This window comes from Rhinoderma darwinii, chromosome 1, assembly GCF_050947455.1.
Source record: "Rhinoderma darwinii isolate aRhiDar2 chromosome 1, aRhiDar2.hap1, whole genome shotgun sequence".
Lineage (NCBI taxonomy): Eukaryota > Metazoa > Chordata > Amphibia > Anura > Rhinodermatidae > Rhinoderma > Rhinoderma darwinii.
Window position 1 is genome coordinate 296,265,439 of NC_134687.1, and position 20,452 is coordinate 296,285,890.

The window sequence follows — 20,452 nt, forward strand, 5'->3', positions numbered from 1 at the left end:
TACCAAATGTACAGAGATGTGACTGGTAAATAATGAATAGTGCACAGCTCTTGCCGAAACACTGCGGCCCCTTCAATAAGCTGATCGGTGTGGGTGTCGAACCACCACCGATCGGATATTGACCTACCCTAAAAATAGGTCATTAATATCAATGTCCAGGAAACCACTTTAAGTAGTAAATCAAAACAGAATTTTAAACCAATTAAGATAGAAAAAATAAAAATAGGTATTCTAGGGCAGGCATGCACAGTAAGAAACCACGTGAAAAGGCTTCATCGCTCTGTGTGGAGTTAGTCAGAAGAGCCCATCCAATTTTATTCATGAACACAGCTTAAGGTTGCAGCTTATTCATTGATCGCTACTCACTTCTAACCACATATGCAAGTGTATACGCAAGTACATATTTATATCTGCATATAGCCTTCACTCCTACTAAACGGAACAAAAGTGCAATATAATCGTAAAACAGGTTTTACACATTCGGTGCACAGCCTTTTTCTGCAGTCACATGTGGAAAGGCACAAATACACATTATACATACCTTCTGCCCGAGCCAAGGCAGAGACTATGGGACCTCCAGATGCAACTCCACACACACACATCTGTCCCAACTTATGCATTTACATTCCATAGCTTTATGGTCAGCATTGGACACATAGGGTGAACGTATAAACCACTAGCCTGTGTCTCAATATTTGTTAAGTTTTGATCGAATATATTTGACTAGATCACTTTTTCTTGGTCCAGTGGCTGTGGAGTGAAATTATGAAAAGCTATATTGCCCATAGGGCCTCTTTAATAAAGCCTCTGAAAACAGGAACACCTATTAGACTAGCTTAAATAATCTCTTTCCTGAACTATGGCTGTTAAAATAGGTCATAACAGGAATCACGTTGCATTGGTATATACGCATGTCAGTGTATACAAACGCGTGTACACAACATACATGCCCACATAACTCCCCATTCTGATGTGTTGAGGAAAAACTGGCAGTCCTTACGCATTTTACATTTTCCCAGGCCGATACGTGGCATTTATTTGACTTGAGTGAAACCCGAAAGAAAAGCCATTGCGGTCAGTCTGTGTGCGTGTACACAACACGCACAATTTGTTATCTTTTTTTGTTGTGTGTGCTGCAGACCAGTCACTCCATTAGTAGAGAGATAAATGGTCCGTACAACTCCTTAAGAGAAATGCGCTTCTCCCGGATGCAATGAGCTAAGGGCAGAATGATTGAGATACAGACTCAGCTCACAAGTTATCAGACCCATGCTTGGCATCTGTACTCCGCTGTGGAGCACTAGTTTCTGAGTGGAGCCCTAATGACACTGATGCGGAGAGATTGCTTTGCTCTAGATCAGCGCTGGTAACTGGGCTACAGTCTGTGAGGAGGCTGGTTACTTCCTCTTGCTTTTCAGTCAGTTTTTGGGGACTGTTATCAGGTGTAGCAGTTGGCAGAATAGGCAGAGGATCACCAGTCTGCGTCACCTCTGTAGTGCCAACTTCAAGATGTTGACTCCCAGCTGCTCCCAGAGTTGGTTCTTCAGATAGAGTTGACAGAAGCTCTAGGACATCTTGTACTGGTTGCGTTGCATCTACAACCCCATCTGTTGACATAACACCTGCCGCCACTAAGCTAGCTGCTGGTGGCTGGAGCGGAAACCCAGGCGCAGAGGGAGGTGTTACAATAGATGGCTCTGATGTAGTGTTGTTGTTTAGGTTGTCCTGAAGGCTGGTTTGATTCTGACCAGACTGCTGGTTTTGAAGGAGCATTTCCTGAATGCGGATCTGTTGAAGGATTGCGGGAAGCTCATAGTGATGGAAAAAATAGATCATAGAGTGCTATGGGGACAGAAAAAGAATGAAGTCAGACATGTTCATGTATATTGGTGCTAGCAAAGCTTATTTCTGCATCTCATTTTATTTTTTTCAGTCCACATGTTAATGAGCAGATAATAGGGAAGAAGCCCAAATTTACAAACACATTTCACTAAAATATCGGTAATTTATATTGTTGCAGGTAAACGTCACAGAGGAGGACCCACTGTAGACTTGGCGCAATCTAGGTATAGAATGGGCGCCTATTTACTGCAGGTCTCAGCAGCTTCCAATGACACGAGTAGCTGACCACCGAGGTTCTCAGCAGCCAGACATTCCGGGATAATCTGACCTCTGGTGGTGGGAGGTTTCATTACAAAAAGGAGTTGTCCTAACTTTAACCCCTGGTAATCATTGGTTTTCACCAGGGGAAGCATTATCTGGCTCTAGAGTTCTCATCCAGCATTAAAGGGTAGCCATTCCAATAAACAAATGTAGCCAGGCCTGTCAGACCTCCCACTATTACTTCCAAAGATCTACTTCTCCCATCCTCTACATACACTTGAATTTTTTTCCCCAGGGACACTTCGAATGTGGCTTATCTGGTGGGTGCGGCTAATGGGATGTGGCTTTCTTCCCAGAATTTCTGCATACAAATAAGCAAAAATTTCTGCACTAGTTTGGCTGACAACTACTATGGTGGCCAGTATCTCTCTCATTAGGCCCCTGGGCTGCCATGACAACCTTATTCACCCCCGATCTCAATGTGGGGGGGGGGGGGGGAGCGATTAGTTGTCAGAGGGGGCTGTCCCTTTATTTCAACGCCTAAGATACTGCGGTCGCAATTGACCGCAGCATTTGAGGGGTTAAACAGCAAGAAACAGCGCGATCGCTGCTCATGGTTGTTAGTTCCCGGGTGTCTGCTGTAAAATATAGCCGACACCCGCAGAATATGGAGCGTGCTCCAAATATCACCCCCCACACCCGGCCGTAATAGAATGTCTGGGTGTGCGAAGGGGTTAATGACACAGCCTAGTTTGGCACTTAAGGCTCAAACTCCAGTTTTCAAATCCAACATGTGTCACTGTGGTAATAACTTTGGAATGCTTTTATTAATCCAAGCGACTCGGATTGTTAACTCGTGACACATTGTACTTTGTTAGAGGTAAAATCTTATCTATACATTCAGCGTTTGTGAAAAAATTAGCATTTTTCTCAATTTAAATGTATTTGCTTGTAAAAACAGATAGTAATAACACACAAAGTTGTTACTAGTTAACATTTCCCATACGTCTACTTTATTTTGGCATCGTTTTTTGATCATCCTTTTATTTTTCCAGGCTGTTGCAAGACTTAGAACTTTACCAGCAATTCTCACATTTTCAAGAAAACTTCAAAAGCCTTTTGAGGGGCATATATATTGCAAACCCCGATAAAACACCCCATTTTAAAAACTGCACACCTCAAAGTATTCAAATAGCATTTAGAAAGTTTTTTAACCCTTTGCTTTAATTTCTGTGAAACGCCTAAAGTGGAGGGGAGATTTAAAAATTTTATTTTTCTTGCAGAAATTCTATTTTAATAAAAAAAATTCTGTATAACAGCAAGTGTTAACAGAAAAACTATTTAGTGCCCAGATTCTGCAGTTTTTAGAAATATCCCACATGTGGCCCTGGTGAGGTAATGGACTGAAACACCGGCCTCCGAAGCAAAGGAGCACCTAATGGATTTTGTGGCCTTCTTTTCATTAGGAAATATTTTAGGACCCCATGTCAGGGTTAAAGAAGTCTTGTGGATGGAGGAAGGAGGAAGCAACAAAAATTCTCTTAGCACAGCACTTCTATTACAGAGCAACTCTAACACACTCACTGAACGAGTCATTAATAGAGAAGTTCAGGGCGGGTGCAGCAGGATCTGATGTCATCTGTTGCCGCTATTGGTCAGTAGTCACTAACCAATAGCTGAGACCGCCGTGGCGGGACCACAGTGATTGCTTCCTGGGGATTGAACAGCGATATCCTGCTTTTGGATACAGCATTTATCACTGCTCGTACACACAGTGGGAGAAAATGGCGCTGGGTTAAATCCCCAACGTATTACTGAGCGCGAATTATGTGCTCAGCTCGACGTAATAGTACTGCGCAGAGCAGGAAGGAGTTAAAGTGTTTCGAAACAAGATGCATGCAGACTTTAATGTACATATCTAGCCCAATGGACAAGAAAACAAAGTCTCTTCATGTAGATGTACTCAAAATCAGCTCCTTTTCACAAGATATGTTAAAAATTAAAGCATAACCTATGCTATGTTGGTTAAAGGGGGTTGTCCCACGAAGGACATTTATTACCTATCCACTGGATTGGCAATACATGTCTGATTGCTGGTGGCCCCACTGATCGCTAGAACGGGAGTCACAAGCCCTCTGTTCCTCCTCAATGTAGGACTGCATTGAGGAAGAGTTTGAATGGAGTGGCATTCATGCAAGCGTCTTGCCGCTCCATTCAACATCTATAGGGCTGATGGAAATAGCCAAGATACTATTACTAACCTTTCATTTCTGCGTTACGACGTGAAAAAAAATAAAAAATGAAACGACATAAGTGAATAGCTGTAGTGAAAAGAAAGCCATTACCTGGATGAAGAGCCAAGATGTGACCAGAGCCAGGCTGCTGTACTGACCATTGAAGCGATAGTGGTAGGCATAGAATGCAAAGTGGTAAAGGTAGAAGAATCTGTATGGAATAAGAAAGGATTTAAAACGACAATTAATGACATGTAGAAAAAAGGATTTAGTTTTCAACAAAACTCATCAAGCTAATTTCCCTCCCAGTAAGTTATAATCTACTGGGCATATATTGGGAATGTCCCGTAAAGAAGGCATTATTAGTTCAGTTGTTTTTTTAAATGACAATACAAACGGAAGCCCGTGAAAGGTTGACATTGGAGCTCACCTAAGCCAATGCCTCTTGCTGGTGTTTGTGTGGCAACAGATGGCATCATACTGATCAGCAAGCCACACTATGAGGATTATGTAGAAGGCAGTAGTTGTATCATTGAAGAACTCGGACATAATGGCTTCCATACCTGTGAAGGCAGACAAAGTAAAGTAATACACATAGGGGGGAGAGGTATTAAAACTGCACCAGTCTTAATAAAAAAACAAGCTGGAGTAACATGCAAGTTTATTAAGAGGCATACGCCTCCTAATAAATACGTTGCATCTGCAGCTGTCCGTGCACCAGTGAATTAAACCTACACTAGCTAGGAGCGAACGTAGATATCCCTATAATTCACGCCAGCTTCTGCGGTAAACTAGAATAAATGCATCAATACACTAGTGTCCATGCTCCCTTTCGCTCATCTACACACACTTTTTTGAAAAGTAGCGAGAACAAGGGAAAATCCCAAGTGTGAACATTTTTGCATTTTCGAAAATTCTAAGTCAGAAATTTAGTATAGAAATGTTGTTAACCCACCCATATACACTTTAAAACAAGACTATCAGCAAACCTACCTACAAGTGCCAGGATCACAGTGAGCAATGGGGCAGCAGGGAAAGCAATACTCATATTCATCTCCAGCATCTGCAGCAAATCCACTGTAGAGAGGAAAAAGTAATATGACGAGAAGTAAAGAAAACACGGAGAAGAGGTTTCCCAAAACAGATGAAAGAAAAACTCACTTACCAATAAAAACAAATATCTGATGGTGAGAATACCTCAGTAACATAGAGACTGAGAGAGTCTATAAGAAGCAAAACAGGGTTAACAATCAAAATGGAAAAACAACTACCGGCATAAAAGCGTCTAACTGTTAAAAGTACACCTACTAAAATGTAGACAAATTATCAATACCAGATTTACACTCATGTTAAAGAGTATTCACCACCTTTCAGATGCCCCTTATGGGTCTATTCACGTCATTTCATTCAAGTAACACGAGGATGCTTTGCTTCCCTTAGAAACTGGAGGAACCATGTATCATGTTGATTTTAGGCTAGGTACACTTCACATTTAAGCACAACGTTCGGCAGGACTGTGTTGCGTTGCGTATGAAACAGCATTTCCCATGCTTTTGAAGCAAAGGACACTTTTGGTATATACGTGGCTAATTATACCCCGAGGGCACATTAGACATATATACCGAACACGGAGGACAAAGATGGTGTGAACCTAGCCTTTGGGCTGAATTCACACACCGTGTTTTGCTGCATTTTTCCTGGCTTTCTTTTAACAGTTTCCCGACCGCCTGCTTTGAATATGTCCAGCGGTCGGGGTCCTTAAAACCCATGCCCTAGAGTATTTACAGCGAGGGTTTTAGCTTGCTGCCCGAGCAATCAGGGAGCTGAATGTCGGGTCCCCGACAGTCAGTGACTCCCAGGGACCCCGAGGAGAACATAAAAGCAGCTTTCGCTGTGTATATGAAAAGAGGCAGCGGAAGCTGCTGGTCCAGGCAATCATGTGAGGTCACATGATCGCCAGTTGCCACGACAGGCTGCTGCTGGGTCTTACTAGACCCAGCACAGCCCTATTAGTGACAATAGTCACTATGATAGGGCCGATTTCCCCTGTAACTGTGGCTGCTGTGCAGCCCGAGTGGGAAAACATGATGTAAAAGAAAATAGAAAAATAAAGCCCCGCGAAAGGTATTTTCTGACCTTTGAGGGACAGACCATAATAGAAAAAAAGTAAATACGTTCCTCACCCACCACTGTCTTAAAGCGGCTTTGTCACCGCATTATAAGTGCCCTATCTCCTACATAAGGAGATCGGTGCTATAATGTAGGTGACAGTAATGCTTTTTATTTAGAAAAACGATCTATTTTCACTACTTTGAGCGATTTTTAGCTTTATGCTAATTACTTTCTTAATGCCCAACTGGGCGTGATTTTACTTTTGACCATGTGGGCGTTGTACAGAGGAGTGTATGACGCTGACCAATCAGCGTCATACACTTCTCTCCATTCATTTAATCAGCGCATAGTGATCCTGCTAGATCACGATGTGCAGTCACTTACTTACACATTTACTGAAGTGTCTTGACAGTGAATAGACATTCCTTCCAGCCAGGACGGGATGTCTTTTCACAATCCCGACACTTTGGTAACGTTTGTGTGTGACTTACAGCACAGCAAGCGTAATCTCGCGAGATCACGCTGTAAATGACAGTTTACAGCGAGACTACGCTTGCTCGGCTGTAAGTCCCACACAAACGTTACCGAAGTGTCGGGATTGTGAATAGACATCCCGTCCTGGCTGGAAGGAATGTCTATTCACTGTCAAGACACTTCAGTAACGTAAATGTGTAAGTAAGTAAGTGACTGCACATCGTGAACTAGCAAGATCCCTATGCGCTGACTAAATGAATGGAGAGAAGTGTGACGCTGATTGGTCAGCGTCATACACTCCTCTGTACAATGCCCAACTGGGTGTGTTTTTTTTTAACTTTTGACCATGTGGGCGTTAAGAACGTAATTAGCATAAAGCTAAAATCGCTCCTAACGTGATGAAAATAGATCGTTTTCTAAATAAAAAGCACTGCGGTCACCTCCATTACAGCACCCATCTCCTTATGTAAGAGATAGGGCACTTATAATGTGGTGACAGAGCCTCTTTAACTATAGCCCTGACTCAATTACCCTAAAATAGACAAGTAATATATAAAAATTTACGGTAGACAAAGGACTATCACAAATAAAAGGTCTATTTTAGGGTAGAGCTAGATTAGCAGAAAAAAACAAAAAACGTTTAAAAAGTTAAAAAAAAAAAGCATATATTTTTACTATAAGCTTCAAATTTTAAGCCTAAAAATTCTAAAATAGCAAAAAGGATGTGTATAAACATGATAAAAAAAATAAAACAGAATAAAAGGAAACCAGAATTATCTATGGAAAAACAAACAATTGCAAAAATAACAATCCCTAGAAAAAATTTTTTTTAAAGATTCATAGACGTTTAACTAGCGCGTGCTAAAAATGGCTGACCGGTGTCTGGTCCTGAAAGCTCAAAATAGCCCAGTCCTGTACCGGTTAAAGTGTTCATCAGTTCACCATACATGGTCGACTATCTATACCCTGCTTCAGAATCCTCCGGATCTACCTCCCCTAACTACCTCTTGCAATGGGAGGCCGATTTTAATATTTCTCTCTCGAACGCACAAAGATCTTGCATCCTCATCCTGGCACACAAGACTTCGACCAGCTCTCGTTATCAAGAAGCCAGCTATAAATTGCTTTCTCGCTGGTACAGGGTCCCAGTTCGTCTACATCGCTTCTTCCCTGCAGTTTCTCCTTTTTGCTGGAGATGCGGATTGGAGGATAGTACCCTGCCACACCTTTTCGTCCTGCTCTCTACTTACGCCATTTTGGGATGGAGCTAAACAGGTGATCCGCGAGGTTACAGATACAGGCCTTCCTTTGGATACGGCTTTCTTGCTCCTCCATCATTACGACGTCCCAGTTGATGCTTATAGACGTTCTATGCTACACTTTTTGGTGATGGCAGCTCGCCATTGCATCCCCTCACAGTGGTAGACTAGCTCTCCTCCGTTTCTCTGTCCCTCTGGATTTCCAAGGTCAATGACCTCATGCACATGGAAGATTTAACCTCTTCTCTCAATGACTCATAAGAAGTGCTCTCAAATATGGGCTCCTTGGATAGACTTTCAGAGCTCGGACTCCTACACGGACATCCTACGTATGAGTCTTGACCAACAACCCGATTAAGAATCCGCTGTAGCGATGCAACATACTACACCCTGATGCTCTAATCCTTCCCCCACCCCTTTTTTTTTTCCTTCTCATGTTCTTTTTTTACCTCCTCTATTCTTCTCTCCTTTCTTCTAGTCTTTTACTTGCCTTGTATACTTTTTCCACGTGCTTAGGTATTTGTATATTTTCCTTCACCCCAGGTGTGTATAGGGGCTATTGTACTGATTTATTCTACAGGTTTACTGCCTAGGTATTTATTTTCCGCTTCTTATACTCTGTATCCCTTATGCTGTGAGAATGGACCGTCCAGGTCACATAAATAAAAGAATTAAAAAAAAAAACAAAGTGTGGCCAGGTGTTACATTAGTCTATAGTGAAATGAAAAATGCCCTACCTACAACCACATTTTGGTTTGTTCAATTTGTTGCTTTTTTATGGTCAGTGGTGTTTTTGTTTTTTAAAAATGATCTGGTGTGGCGGTTTTTCTAGTGTTTTTCCCATAGGCTTCTAACTGTACAAAGTGACAAGAAAAAAAAAAAACACCGAAAAAAACAAGAAAAAAATACTTCTTTTTTACACTAGCACTTTAACATGCATTTTGTCGTATAGTTTAAAAATAAATAAAAAGAAAATCTACGTGTGAAGGGAGCCTGAAGTGTTTTTTTTTTTTTTTTAACCAAACTATTGTTTTAGCTGGACCTCACAGATCAGTGTTTGATATGCCTGATTAAACACTATGGTAAAAAACCTCTCAGAGAAAGGACAGATGACTAGCTACTCTGTTCAGAGGCTGAAACATAATTGGGTTATACTGAACCATAAAAAAAAAAAAAAAAAAAAATCGAATACACAAAAAATAAAAAATATCATCTCATAACCGCGAAGAATACAAAACAAGGTTTGAAGGACAATGAATTTGAAAAATGTAAAAACTCACAAAAATAACCATGATCACGAAGGCAGCAAGATAGGAGGTGCGAGCCATCCACATACTGACAAATCGATAATGTTCACCCGAAACAACATTTCTCAGGAATCCTAAAAACAAATGCACAAAGAAAAAAATAAATAAAAATGTTTAACTTTGCAGATGACACATTTAGGCCCCATGCACACGACAGGAATTTCCACCCATAATTATGGATGAAATTGCAAACCCATTAATTTCTACAGGCCATGGCACATTTCCGTATATTTATGGAGGTGTGTCTGGTCCGTAGAAATGATCAGCAAATTATAGAACATGACCTACTCTTGTCCGCAATTGCGGCACGGATTTGCTATATAGAAGTCTATGGGCGCTCCCACAACTGCATACGGTGACGTATTTGCGAATAGTAAAAACCCTTAGGATAGTGTGCATGAGGCCTAAGACGATAGACTTGTCCCACACTGCCTCCATACACACCTTTATTCTCCTCGTTTTCTGCCAAAGCCTTAACGCTTGACATGAGAATATCATCATATCCAAGAAATTCATCCAACAGGAAACGGCTAAACCGGTCTCCAAAGCACAAGTCTCGGGTCGGGTCTGAGACAAAATTGAAGAAAGGCTATTAGTTAAGGCTTTTAATTTACAAGATACTCACTTGTAAGCCGTTTGTTACTTCACATGCAGAGAGTCATGAAGAGCCAACCCTTTACCCACTCTAAAAGAGGACCTGTCACTAGGTCATATGAACGGTTTACTGACCTGAATAGCGCTGTCTCCCTGATTCCAGCTGTTTTGTTCCCCCCTCCCTATTCCAGAGATATGGCCCACCGTTGTGTTGGCTCACTATATGCTAATTTGCTGTAGTGAACAGGGTGGAGCTAGCTTTCCTCCCTCTGATGCTGACCAGTCAGAGGGTAGTTCACGCCCTTTTGGCCAACTACAGCAAATTTGCATAGAAAAACAGCGCTGGAAGCCGGGAGACAGCGCTACTTAGGTCAGTTAACCAGTTCAACTTATATGACCTAGTGACAGGTCCTCTTTAGCCGCGTCCCGCGCCGCAAATGTACGTCCTGGAGAAGGGTTGCTTCCCGCACCAGGACGTACAGTTGCTGAGAGGTTCCTGGCATACACTGTCCTAATGGACAGTGTACGGGAACCGGGAGGTCAGCTGTCCCCGACAGCGGACACTCCGGTCTCGCCGGTCAGCGGACCATCGCCGCGGTTGTCGGCAATTAACCCCTTAAATGCGGCGATTGATTGCGCTCGCTGCATTTAAGGGGCTTGAAGCATATCGGCAGCCCCCACTAAGTGATTGTGGGGCTGCCGATGCTTGTCATGGCAACCGGAGGCCAGACAATGGCCTTCGGGTTGCCATGTACGGAAGCCTAGGAAGAGCATACTCCGGCTGGTCCTCCTAGGCTTCCTGTCAGAGTGACGGTCACGTCACAATGACAGTTAGGGCGGATTCACACGAACGTGAATTGCGTCCGTGAAGGCCGCGTGGTTTTCACGCGGCACGCATGGACCAATAGAAGTCTATGGGCCAGTACAGACAGTCCGTGCTTTTTGCGCAGCGTTTGTCCGCTGCGTAAAAAGCGTGACACGTTCAATATCAACGTATTTCGCGCATCACGCACCCATTGAAGTCAATGGGTGCGTGAAAACCACGCAGGTCGCACGGAAGCACTTCCGTGCGAACTGCCTGTTTCGCGCAACAGCTGTCAAAAGGATGAATGTAAACAGAAAGCACCACGTGCGTTTCTATTTACAAACATCCAAATGGCGTGTCATAATGATGGCGGCTGCGCGAAAAGCAGGTATGTGGCTTTTGCGCAGGCAAAACGCAGCGTGTTTTGCGTGCGCAAAAACGCCACGGTCGTCTGAATCAGCCCTTAAGACCCTGAAGACTTGCAGCTCTGATCGCTGCTAGAGTACAAGTCCCCTAGTGGGGGGGTGGGAAGTTTGAGTAAAAATAAAAGTGAAAAAAATAAAACCAAGGAATAAAAGAAGTGATCAAAAAAAGTGCATGTACCCCAATATAGTACCAATAAAAATTACAACACGTCCCGCAAAAAACAAGATTACACAGATTTTTTTGACTGAAAAATACAAAAAGTGATGGCTCCCAGAATATGGTGACAAAAAGAAATATTTTTTTCAGTTTACCAGTACATTAAATGGTACTTTAAATGGTGTCAATAGAAACCAACTCCTCCCGCAAGAAGTAAGCCCTCACACCGCTCTATTGATGGAAAAATAAAAGTTATGGCTCTTGGAATGCGGGGAGTGAAAAAAACAAAGAAAGCTAAAAATGGAGCAGTCCTAATGGAAAAAAAAAAATGTATGACCACAAGTGGGGTATTTCCGTACTCGGGAGAAATTGCTTTACAAGTGGTAGGGTGTTTTTTATCTCCTTTATCCCTTGTGAAATTCAAAAAAAAAAAAAAAAAAAGTCAACATTTTAGTGGAAAAAATTTATATTAATTTCCACTAAATTCTGCAAAAAAACTGTGGGGTCAAAACGCTAACTAAACCTCTAGATAAATTCCTTGAGAGGTGTAGTTTCCAAAATGGGGTCACTTGTCTTTCTACTGTTTTGGTCCCTCCAGGGCATTGCAAACATGACATGGCACTGAAAACCAATACAGCAAAATCTGTGCTCCAAAATCCAAATGGCGCTCCTTCCCTTCTGAGCCCTGCTATGGGTCCAAATAGCAGTTTATTACCACATATGGGGTATTGCCGTAATCGGGAGACATTGCTTTACAGATGTTGGGGTGCATTTACTTCTTTACTCCTTGTAAACATTAAACATCTGTTTTTTCCGGAAAAAAAAAAAGTAGGATTTACAGACGAACTCCAATATAATTAGTGAAAAACCTGTGTGGTCAAAATGCTAACTATACACCTAGATAAATTCCTTGAGGTGTGTAGTTTCCAAAATGGGGTAACTGTTGGGGGATTTCCACTGTTTTGGCACCACAAGACCTCTTCAAACCTGACATGGTGCCTAAAATATATTATAAAAAAAAAAAAAAAAAAAAAAAAAAGAAGGAGGCACAAAATCCACCAGGTGCTCCTTTGCTTCTGAGGCCGGTGCTTCAGTCCATTAGCACACTAGGGCCACATGTGGGATATTTCTAAAAACTGCAGAATCTGGGCAATAGAGTTGCATTCCTCGGGTAAAACCTTCTGAGGTGCAAAATAAAAAAAATATTCCAAATTAATTCTGGCAAAAAAAAAAAAAAAAATTTGTCAATTTCACCTCTACATTGCTTTAATTTCTGTGAAACGCCTAAAGGTTTAAAACACTTTATGAATGCGGATTCAAATACTTTGATGGGTGTAGTTTTCAAAATGGTTACTTCTGGGGATTTTCTAATATATTTAAAACATGAGAAACTGCTGCTAAAGTTCTAAGCCTTGTAACGTCCTTGAAATATAAATGGACGTTCAAAACATTAACTAGTAACCATTTTTTGTGTTATTACCATCTGTTTTATAAGCGGATACATTTAACCCCTTCAGGATGCAGCCTGTTTTGGCCTTGTGGACACAGATGTTTTTTTTTCAAATCTGACGTGTTAGTTTATGTGGTAATAACTCTGGAATGCGTTTACCTATCCAAGCGATTCGGAGATTGTTTTCTCGTGACATATTGGACTTTATGTTAGTGAAAATATTTGGTCGATGCATTCAATATTTCTGAAAAATGCCAACATTTATAGAGAATTTGCAAAAAGTTAGCGGTTTTCTAAATTTTAACCCCTTAACGACGAGCGACGGATATATCAGTCACCAGCAGGTGTTAGTTCCCGCATAGCAACAGATATATCTGCCGCTCTGATCGGGTGGGTACTGCCAGTGTACCTACACGATCAGCGGCCGGAGCACGGCTGTTCTACACAGCCTGGCTCCTGCCACAATTGCCGGAATCTAAGCACGCTCAGATTCTGGCAGTTTAAAGAGGCTCTGTCACCAGATTTTGCAACCCCTATCTCGTATTGCAGCAGATCGGCGCTGCAATGTAGATTACAGTAACGTTTTTATTTTTAAAAAACGAGCATTTTTGGCCAAGTTATGACCATTTTTGTAGTTATGCAAATGAGGCTTGCAAAAGTACAACTGGGCGTGTTGAAAAGTAAAAGTACAACTGGGCGTGTATTATGTGCGTACATCGGGGCGTTTTTACTACTTTTACTAGCTGGGCGTTCTGATGAGAAGTTTCATCCACTTCTCTTCAGAACGCCCAGCTTCTGGCAGTGCAGACACACAGTGTGTTCGAGAGATCACGCTGTGACGTCACTCACAGGTCCTGCATCGTGTCGGACGAGCGAGGACACATCGGCACCAGAGGCTACAGTTGATTCTGCAGCAGCATCGGCGTTAGCAGGTAAGTCGATGTAGCTACTTACCTGCAAACGCTGATGCTGCTGCAGAATCATCTGTAGCCTCTGGTGCCGATGTGTCCTCGCTCGTCTGACACGATGCAGGACCCGGGGCAGGAAGTGAGTGACGTCACAGCGTGATCTCTCGAGAACACGCTGTGTCTGCACTGCCAGAAGCTGGGCGTTCTGAAGAGAAGTGGATGATACTTCTCATCAGAACGCCCAGCTAGTAAAAGTAGTAAAAACGCCCCGATGTACGCACAGAATACACGCCCACTTGGACTTTTGCAAGCCTCATTTGCATAACTACAAAAATGGCCATAACTTGGCCAAAAATGCTCGTTTTTAAAAAATAAAAACGTTACTGTAATCTACATTGCAGCGCCTATCTGCTGCAATAGCAGATAGGGGTTGCAAAATCTGGTGCCAGAGCCTCTTTAACCCATTAGATGCCGCTGTCAAAAGCGACGGCGGCTTCTAATGTGTTTGGCGCAACCGCAAAGAAATCACGGGGCGCCGTCGAGTTTCCATGGCAGCCGGGGGCCTAACAAAGGCCCCCAGGTCTGCCTTCAGCATCCGCCTATTAGCCCATGCCAGAGGCAATAGTTTTACACTGACAGGCAATAATGCTTTGGTATACTAAGAATACCAAAGCATTATAGAAGCGATCAGCAGATCGCATAGTGAAGTTTCCTGGTGGAACAAAAAAAAAAAATAAAAAAAAAAAAGCTTACAATAAAAATAAAACCACTTTTTTTCCCCAAGAAAAAAAATAAATAAAAATAAAAAAAAAAGGATAACACATGCACCTATATGGTATCACTGTGATGGCAACGACGCGAACAATAAAGTTAACGCATTAATTAAACCGCCGTCCAAAATAAAAAACAATGGCAAAATTCCTTTTTTTCTACCATTCCCACCAAAATTTTTTTTTAAATTAACCAATAAGTCCCATGTACCCCAAAATACTACCAATGAAAACGACACCTTGTCCCGCAAAAAAACAAGCCCACATACGGCTACATCGACGGAGAAAAAAATGTAAAAAAAGTTACGGCTCTTGTAATGCAGCGATGCAAAAAAAAGTCATTTTTGTTCTGCAAACGTAGGAAAACATAAAACCTCTACAGATTTGGTATCCCCATAATCGTGCCGACCCATCGAATAAAGGGAACAGGTTATTTATGCCGCATAGTGAACGGCGTAAATTTGGAACGTGAAAAACAAAATGCTGGAATAGCCATTTATTTTCAATTCTTTCCTAAAATAAAGTTAATAAAAGTTAATCAAAATATTATATGCAACCAAAAATGATGCAATTGAAAAATGCAACTCGTCCCGCAAAACACAAGCCCTTATACAGCTATGTCGACAGAATAAAAAAAATTTAAAATAAAGTTACGACTCTTGGAAAGCAACAGTGAAAAAACAAAAAATAATCCTTGGTCATTAACCCCTTAGTGACCAGCCCATTTTAGGCCCTAATGACCAAGCTATTTTATTTGTTTTCCTATAGTCGCATTCAAAGAGCTATAATTTTGTTATTTTTTCGTCTACATAGCTGTATGAGGACTTGTTTTTTTGCAGGACTAGTTGTACTTTTTAATAGCACCATTTTTGGGTACAGAAGTTTTTTTTATTAACTTTTATTAACTTTTTGGGGGGGGGGGGGGAATTATAAAAAAACCTGAAATTCCGCCATTGTTCTATGCGTTTTTAAATTGACGCCGTTCACTATGCGACGTAAATAACATGTTACCTTTATTCTATGGGTCCGTACGATTACGGCGATACCACATATGTAGGTTTTTTTTTATGTTTTACGACTTTTGCACAATAAAAACACTTTTGAACTAAAATTATTTGTTTTAGCATCGTCGCTTTTCAAGAGCCGTAATGTTTTTATTTTTCCATCAATGTAGTGATTTTTTGGGCTTGTTTTCTGCGGGACGAGACGTAGTTTTGATTGGTACTGTTTTGGGATGCATTGGACTTATTGATTCATTTTTATTATGACTTTTTTGGGGGGCAATGGAAAAAAATAGCAATTTCGCCATTGTTTTTTGCGTTTTTTTTTTACGGTGTTCACCTTGCGGTTTAAATGACATATTAACTTTATTAATGGAGCCATTACAGTCGCGGCGATACCATATATGTGTACTTTTTTTTTTTTTTTTACACTTTTACTAAATAAAACCACTTTTTATGGAAAAAAATGTTTTGTTTTTTTTTACTGTAACTTTTGTTATTAATCTTTATTTCACATTTATTATTTATTTCATTAGTCCCACTAGGGGACTTTACTGTGCGATCTTCAGATCGCTGATATAATGCTCTGGTATACTTCGTATACCAGAGCATTATTGCCTGTCAGTGTAAATCTCCGGCGCGTCCTAACAGGCATATGTCCAGGGCAGACCTGGGGGCTTTTATCAAGCCACCGGCTGCCATGACACCCCATCGGAGACCCGCTATTGCATTCGCGGGCCGCCGATGGGTGACAGAGGGAGCTCACTCCCTTTGTAAACAAAGTTAAATGCCGCGGTCGCTATTGACGGCGGCATTTAACGGGTTAAACGGCCGCGATCTAAGTAAACTTCGATCACGGGCGTTGGAGCAGGAGCTCAGCTGTCATCAGACAGCAGAGCCCCGGCTCCAGCCTGCACGGGAGACCCGTGAAGGACTTAGACTAGGCGTCAGCCTAGCCTAAGGCCCCTTAGTGACCAACGTGAAAAGGCGTATTGGTGGTCACTAAGGGGTTAACGCACAAAATAACCTGTTCATTAAGGAGTTAATAGTCATTTTATGCATTTTTATCTGTGTTAGAATATTAGGCTACTTGTTCTGCTTTATGAAGTAGTAGTTGGGCTCTGTTCACACTTGCTTTGGAGCCTCGGTCACAAATTCGGTCAGAGTTGATGGTAGGAACAGCACTGTATGCATCAAAACAACAGACCCCATCGTAAGTCGAAGGGGTCCGTCGGGCACCTGTGGTATCCATCATACAACAGATTCTCCACTGCATTATAAGCAGCCACAACGTAGATGCGAGCAAAGCATGCCATAGCACATTAAGTCCATTTATTTTTCTGTTCACAGAGTTAACCCTTTACAATTCAGTGTAATGTCTAAGTGCTAGACGGTGGCAAGTGTGTATATTAATGTATTACTTTGGGAGTCCTTGGTAAACTATACTGTTCATTATCATGAGAAATGTCATTTAATTTGCATTCTGATGATATAACCCACATATTCCATTCCAAAGTCCTATGGTAAAGCTTCAAAAAAAATTACATTTATAAAGCAAACGTGACTGCACTAAAGTCTCTCAAAGTAAAAAAAGAAACCCTGTCACCTCTCAGCCACCGTAGGTCCGATTCTGCTACTGCTCAATTACACAACGCTGCCTTACGCTGTCGCATACAGAACAATTACTCACCAAGGGTCACTACCATCACAGGTATGTTGAGTCTCTGTCGGGTGCTCTGAGAGAGCCTGAGAAATCCGTATTCAAGTGAATATTCCACTATATACTCTTCCTGTGGCCACACTAGCAAAAAAATATTTAGAAATGTAAAAAAAAAAAAAAAGGTTAGGTTTGTGTTCTTTAAAGTGCTTTTCCCAAGCTATAAAATAAGGATTCTATGGATTTTGGAAAAACTCTATGAAGGAAACAAAAAAGAATTTTAATGTTCAATGTAAATCAACACCTTTTGTCATCAGATTGTCCCAAGATTAAATGTTATTCCCGAAGCATAGGATAGTTGATAACATGCTGATGGGTGGCAGTTCGATCGGTGGCAGTTCGATCGGTGGCAGTTCGATCGGTGGCAGTTCGATCGGTGGCAGTTCGATCGGTGGCAGTTCGATCGGTGGCAGTTCGATCGGTGGCAGTTCGATCGGTGGCAGTTCGATCGCTGGGACACCCCCCCCCCCTGATCACATGAACTGGGGGCCCCGTTCCTCTGAATGGAGCAGCAGGTTGAACATGCGCATTGCCACTCCGTTCACGGTCTATGGGACCGCCAGAGATAGAGTACAGCACTCGGCTATCCCTGGCAGTGATATAGAGAATGGACACGCTCGACTTGTCGCTACATCCATTCAGAGAAAATGGTCCCCCCATTCTTGTAATCTGTGGGGGTCCCAGCTCCCACTGATCAGCATGTTATCACCTATCATGTGGTTAGGGGATAACATTTAATCTTGGGACAACCCATATTAAGAATAGACACCTTTGCATCAATTTTTTTTTATTGAATTGCATGTATTATCTATATAAGATTATCTTACATTATCTTATATAGCTGAAAGGTCGGATATCTGGAGTTAAAGTCGCACTTTGGATTTAAACATACGCAAGGGAATCGTTTCTTTGATAGTCCTAGTAACCATATAAGAACCGTTACATTTTTTACTCAAATATTAACGTAATATAAATTAGTATGATTTGCAGGAGGCTTTCCACTCACCTTTGCTGGCAGCATCGCTGAAAGATAGTCCCTGACTCTGATTATCAGGGGCTTGTGTTACGCTGTCGAGCGATGGCTTGAAAAACACCTTGGGCTCAATGTCAAGCTCGAACTACAAGGGAAGAGAAACCGTTAGGCAGCCGTGAAGTAAAAACTTAAATGGATAATTCAATGTTGGTTAAAAGGGTATTCCCAACTGCTATCTCTAGAGCGGAGTCACCTCACCTCAGTCCTGCCTGGCGAGACGGCCAATGTTCGGCTGTTACCGCTCCTTCCATTGAAGTGAATGGAGAGCTCTCCATTCATTCTGTCCCGCAGGCGGAACTGGGGTCGGGGGAAATAGGTGCGGGTCAAAAAGCAGAGACCCACATCTATCATACAATGATGGTATAACAAGTTTATATGGCAAATAAGTTTACACTGGGAATACACCATTAAGTTAACTGGTTTTGTCCCTTATCTGATACCCCAACAATATCTAGAATTTTTGGCAACCGACCTGCTTCCACATGTAAAGGGAGTGAATCCGATTAGAAGCATAGGGAAGGCGTTTTACAGCATTAGAAAAATATGTAAGCTTTCTTTGAGAAACAGTGCCACGCCGTCCATGGGTTGTGTCCGATATCGCCGCTTACCATTAATTTGACTAAGGTGACTGATTTTTATTTCTGTAAACTGCCGTATCTTAACAAAATGGCTTCTGCTGTAGGATTAGGGGTCTGTACATGCTCAGCTGTTTTAGAATACAGGATTTAGCAGCGGATTGGTTGATCATGTGACTTTGCATACTATGCAGAATCTAATTGGTCAGAGCCCTCACTGCAGCTCCAGCCTTAGAGAGGCTCTGTCACCAGATTATAAGTGCCCTATCTCCTCCATAATCTGATTGGCGCTGTAATGTAGATAATAGCAGTGGTTTTTATTTTGAAAAACGATCATTTTTGAGCAAGTTATGAGCTAGTTTAGATTTATGCTAATGAGTTTCTCAATGGACATCTGGGCGTGTTTTTACCAAGTGGGCGTTGTGAAGAGAAGTGTATGACGCTGACCAATCAGTGACCAATCAGCGTCATACACTTCTCATTGTTCCAGCCCAGCATGATCCACAGCACAGTGTGATTGTTACAGTGTGATTGTGCAGTGAAAGAAGCCGGGCTGGAACAATGAGAAATGTAGGACACTGATTGGTCACTGATTGGTCAGCCTCATACACTCCTCTGTACAACACCCACTTGGTAAAAAGTAAAAACACGCCCAGTTTGTCTTTAACCTCTTCCCGCGCTGCTCCGCAATAGTACGTCCTGCAGAGGGGTTAGTTCCCGCATCCAGACGTACTATTGCGGAGTAGTTCCCGGCGCACACTGTCCTAAGGGACAGTGTCCGGGAACCGGGAGGTCAGCTGTCCCTGACAGCTGACACTCCAGCCTTGCCGGTCAGCGGACCATTGCCGCTGATTTCGGCAATTAACCCCATAAATGCGGCGACGGATTACCGTCGCCGCATTTAAAGTGGTTTGAAGCACATCGGCAGCCCCCACAAAGTGATTGTGGGGGCTACCGATGCTTGTCACGGCAATCGGAGGTCAGACAATGACCTCCGGGTTGCTATGTATGGAAGCCTCGGAGGAGCAGCCTCCGGCCGGTCCTCCGAGACTTCCTGTCAGTGTGACTGTCACGTCACAATGACAGTTAGAGTACATTACACTACGTGAGTAGTGTAATGTACTCCAGCAGCGATCAGAGCTGCAAGTCTAAGTGTCCCCTAGTGGGACAAGTGAAAAAAGTAAAAAAAAAACAAAAAAAAATAAAAATGTTTTAAAAAAAGTGTAAAAATAAAAGTTATAAGTTATATAAACAAACACTTCATTTTTTTCCTATAATAAGTCTTTCATTATAGGAAAAAAATGAACACGTTAAAAAAAGTACACATATCTGGTATCACCGCGTTCGTAATGACCCCAACTATAAAACTGTTATTTTTCCCGCACGATGAACACCCCCAAAAAAAAAAATCAATAAAAACGACACCAGAATCGCTATTTTTTGGTCACCACCCCTCCCAAAATAGAGAATAAAAAGTGATCAAAAAGTCGCATGTACCCGAAAATAATACCGATAAAAACTACAACCC

The 20,452-nt window shown here is 42.0% G+C and overlaps 1 protein-coding gene across 3 annotated transcripts in view; it reads right to left on the minus strand.

Annotated features, from left to right (window-relative positions):
• Positions 1 to 271: 271 nt before the first annotated feature.
• Positions 272 to 20,452, minus strand: part of TMEM259 (transmembrane protein 259) — a 34,525-nt gene continuing 14,344 nt past the window's right edge. For 2 of the 3 annotated variants that reach the window (XM_075825366.1, XM_075825365.1), the window contains exons 4-12: positions 18,323 to 18,434; positions 17,290 to 17,400; positions 9,934 to 10,056; positions 9,463 to 9,563; positions 5,503 to 5,560; positions 5,331 to 5,414; positions 4,768 to 4,900; positions 4,449 to 4,548; positions 272 to 1,842 (exon numbers count right to left, since the gene is read on the minus strand). In XM_075825366.1, the coding sequence (XP_075681481.1) occupies positions 1,252 to 1,842; positions 4,449 to 4,548; positions 4,768 to 4,900; positions 5,331 to 5,414; positions 5,503 to 5,560; positions 9,463 to 9,563; positions 9,934 to 10,056; positions 17,290 to 17,400; positions 18,323 to 18,434 (1,413 nt within the window). In that variant the 3' untranslated portion in view covers positions 272 to 1,251. Of the gene's footprint in view, positions 1,843 to 4,448; positions 4,549 to 4,763; positions 4,901 to 5,330; positions 5,415 to 5,502; positions 5,561 to 9,462; positions 9,564 to 9,933; positions 10,057 to 17,289; positions 17,401 to 18,322; positions 18,435 to 20,452 lie in introns of those variants that run through there. The other variant, XM_075825367.1, reaches the window with a different exon arrangement.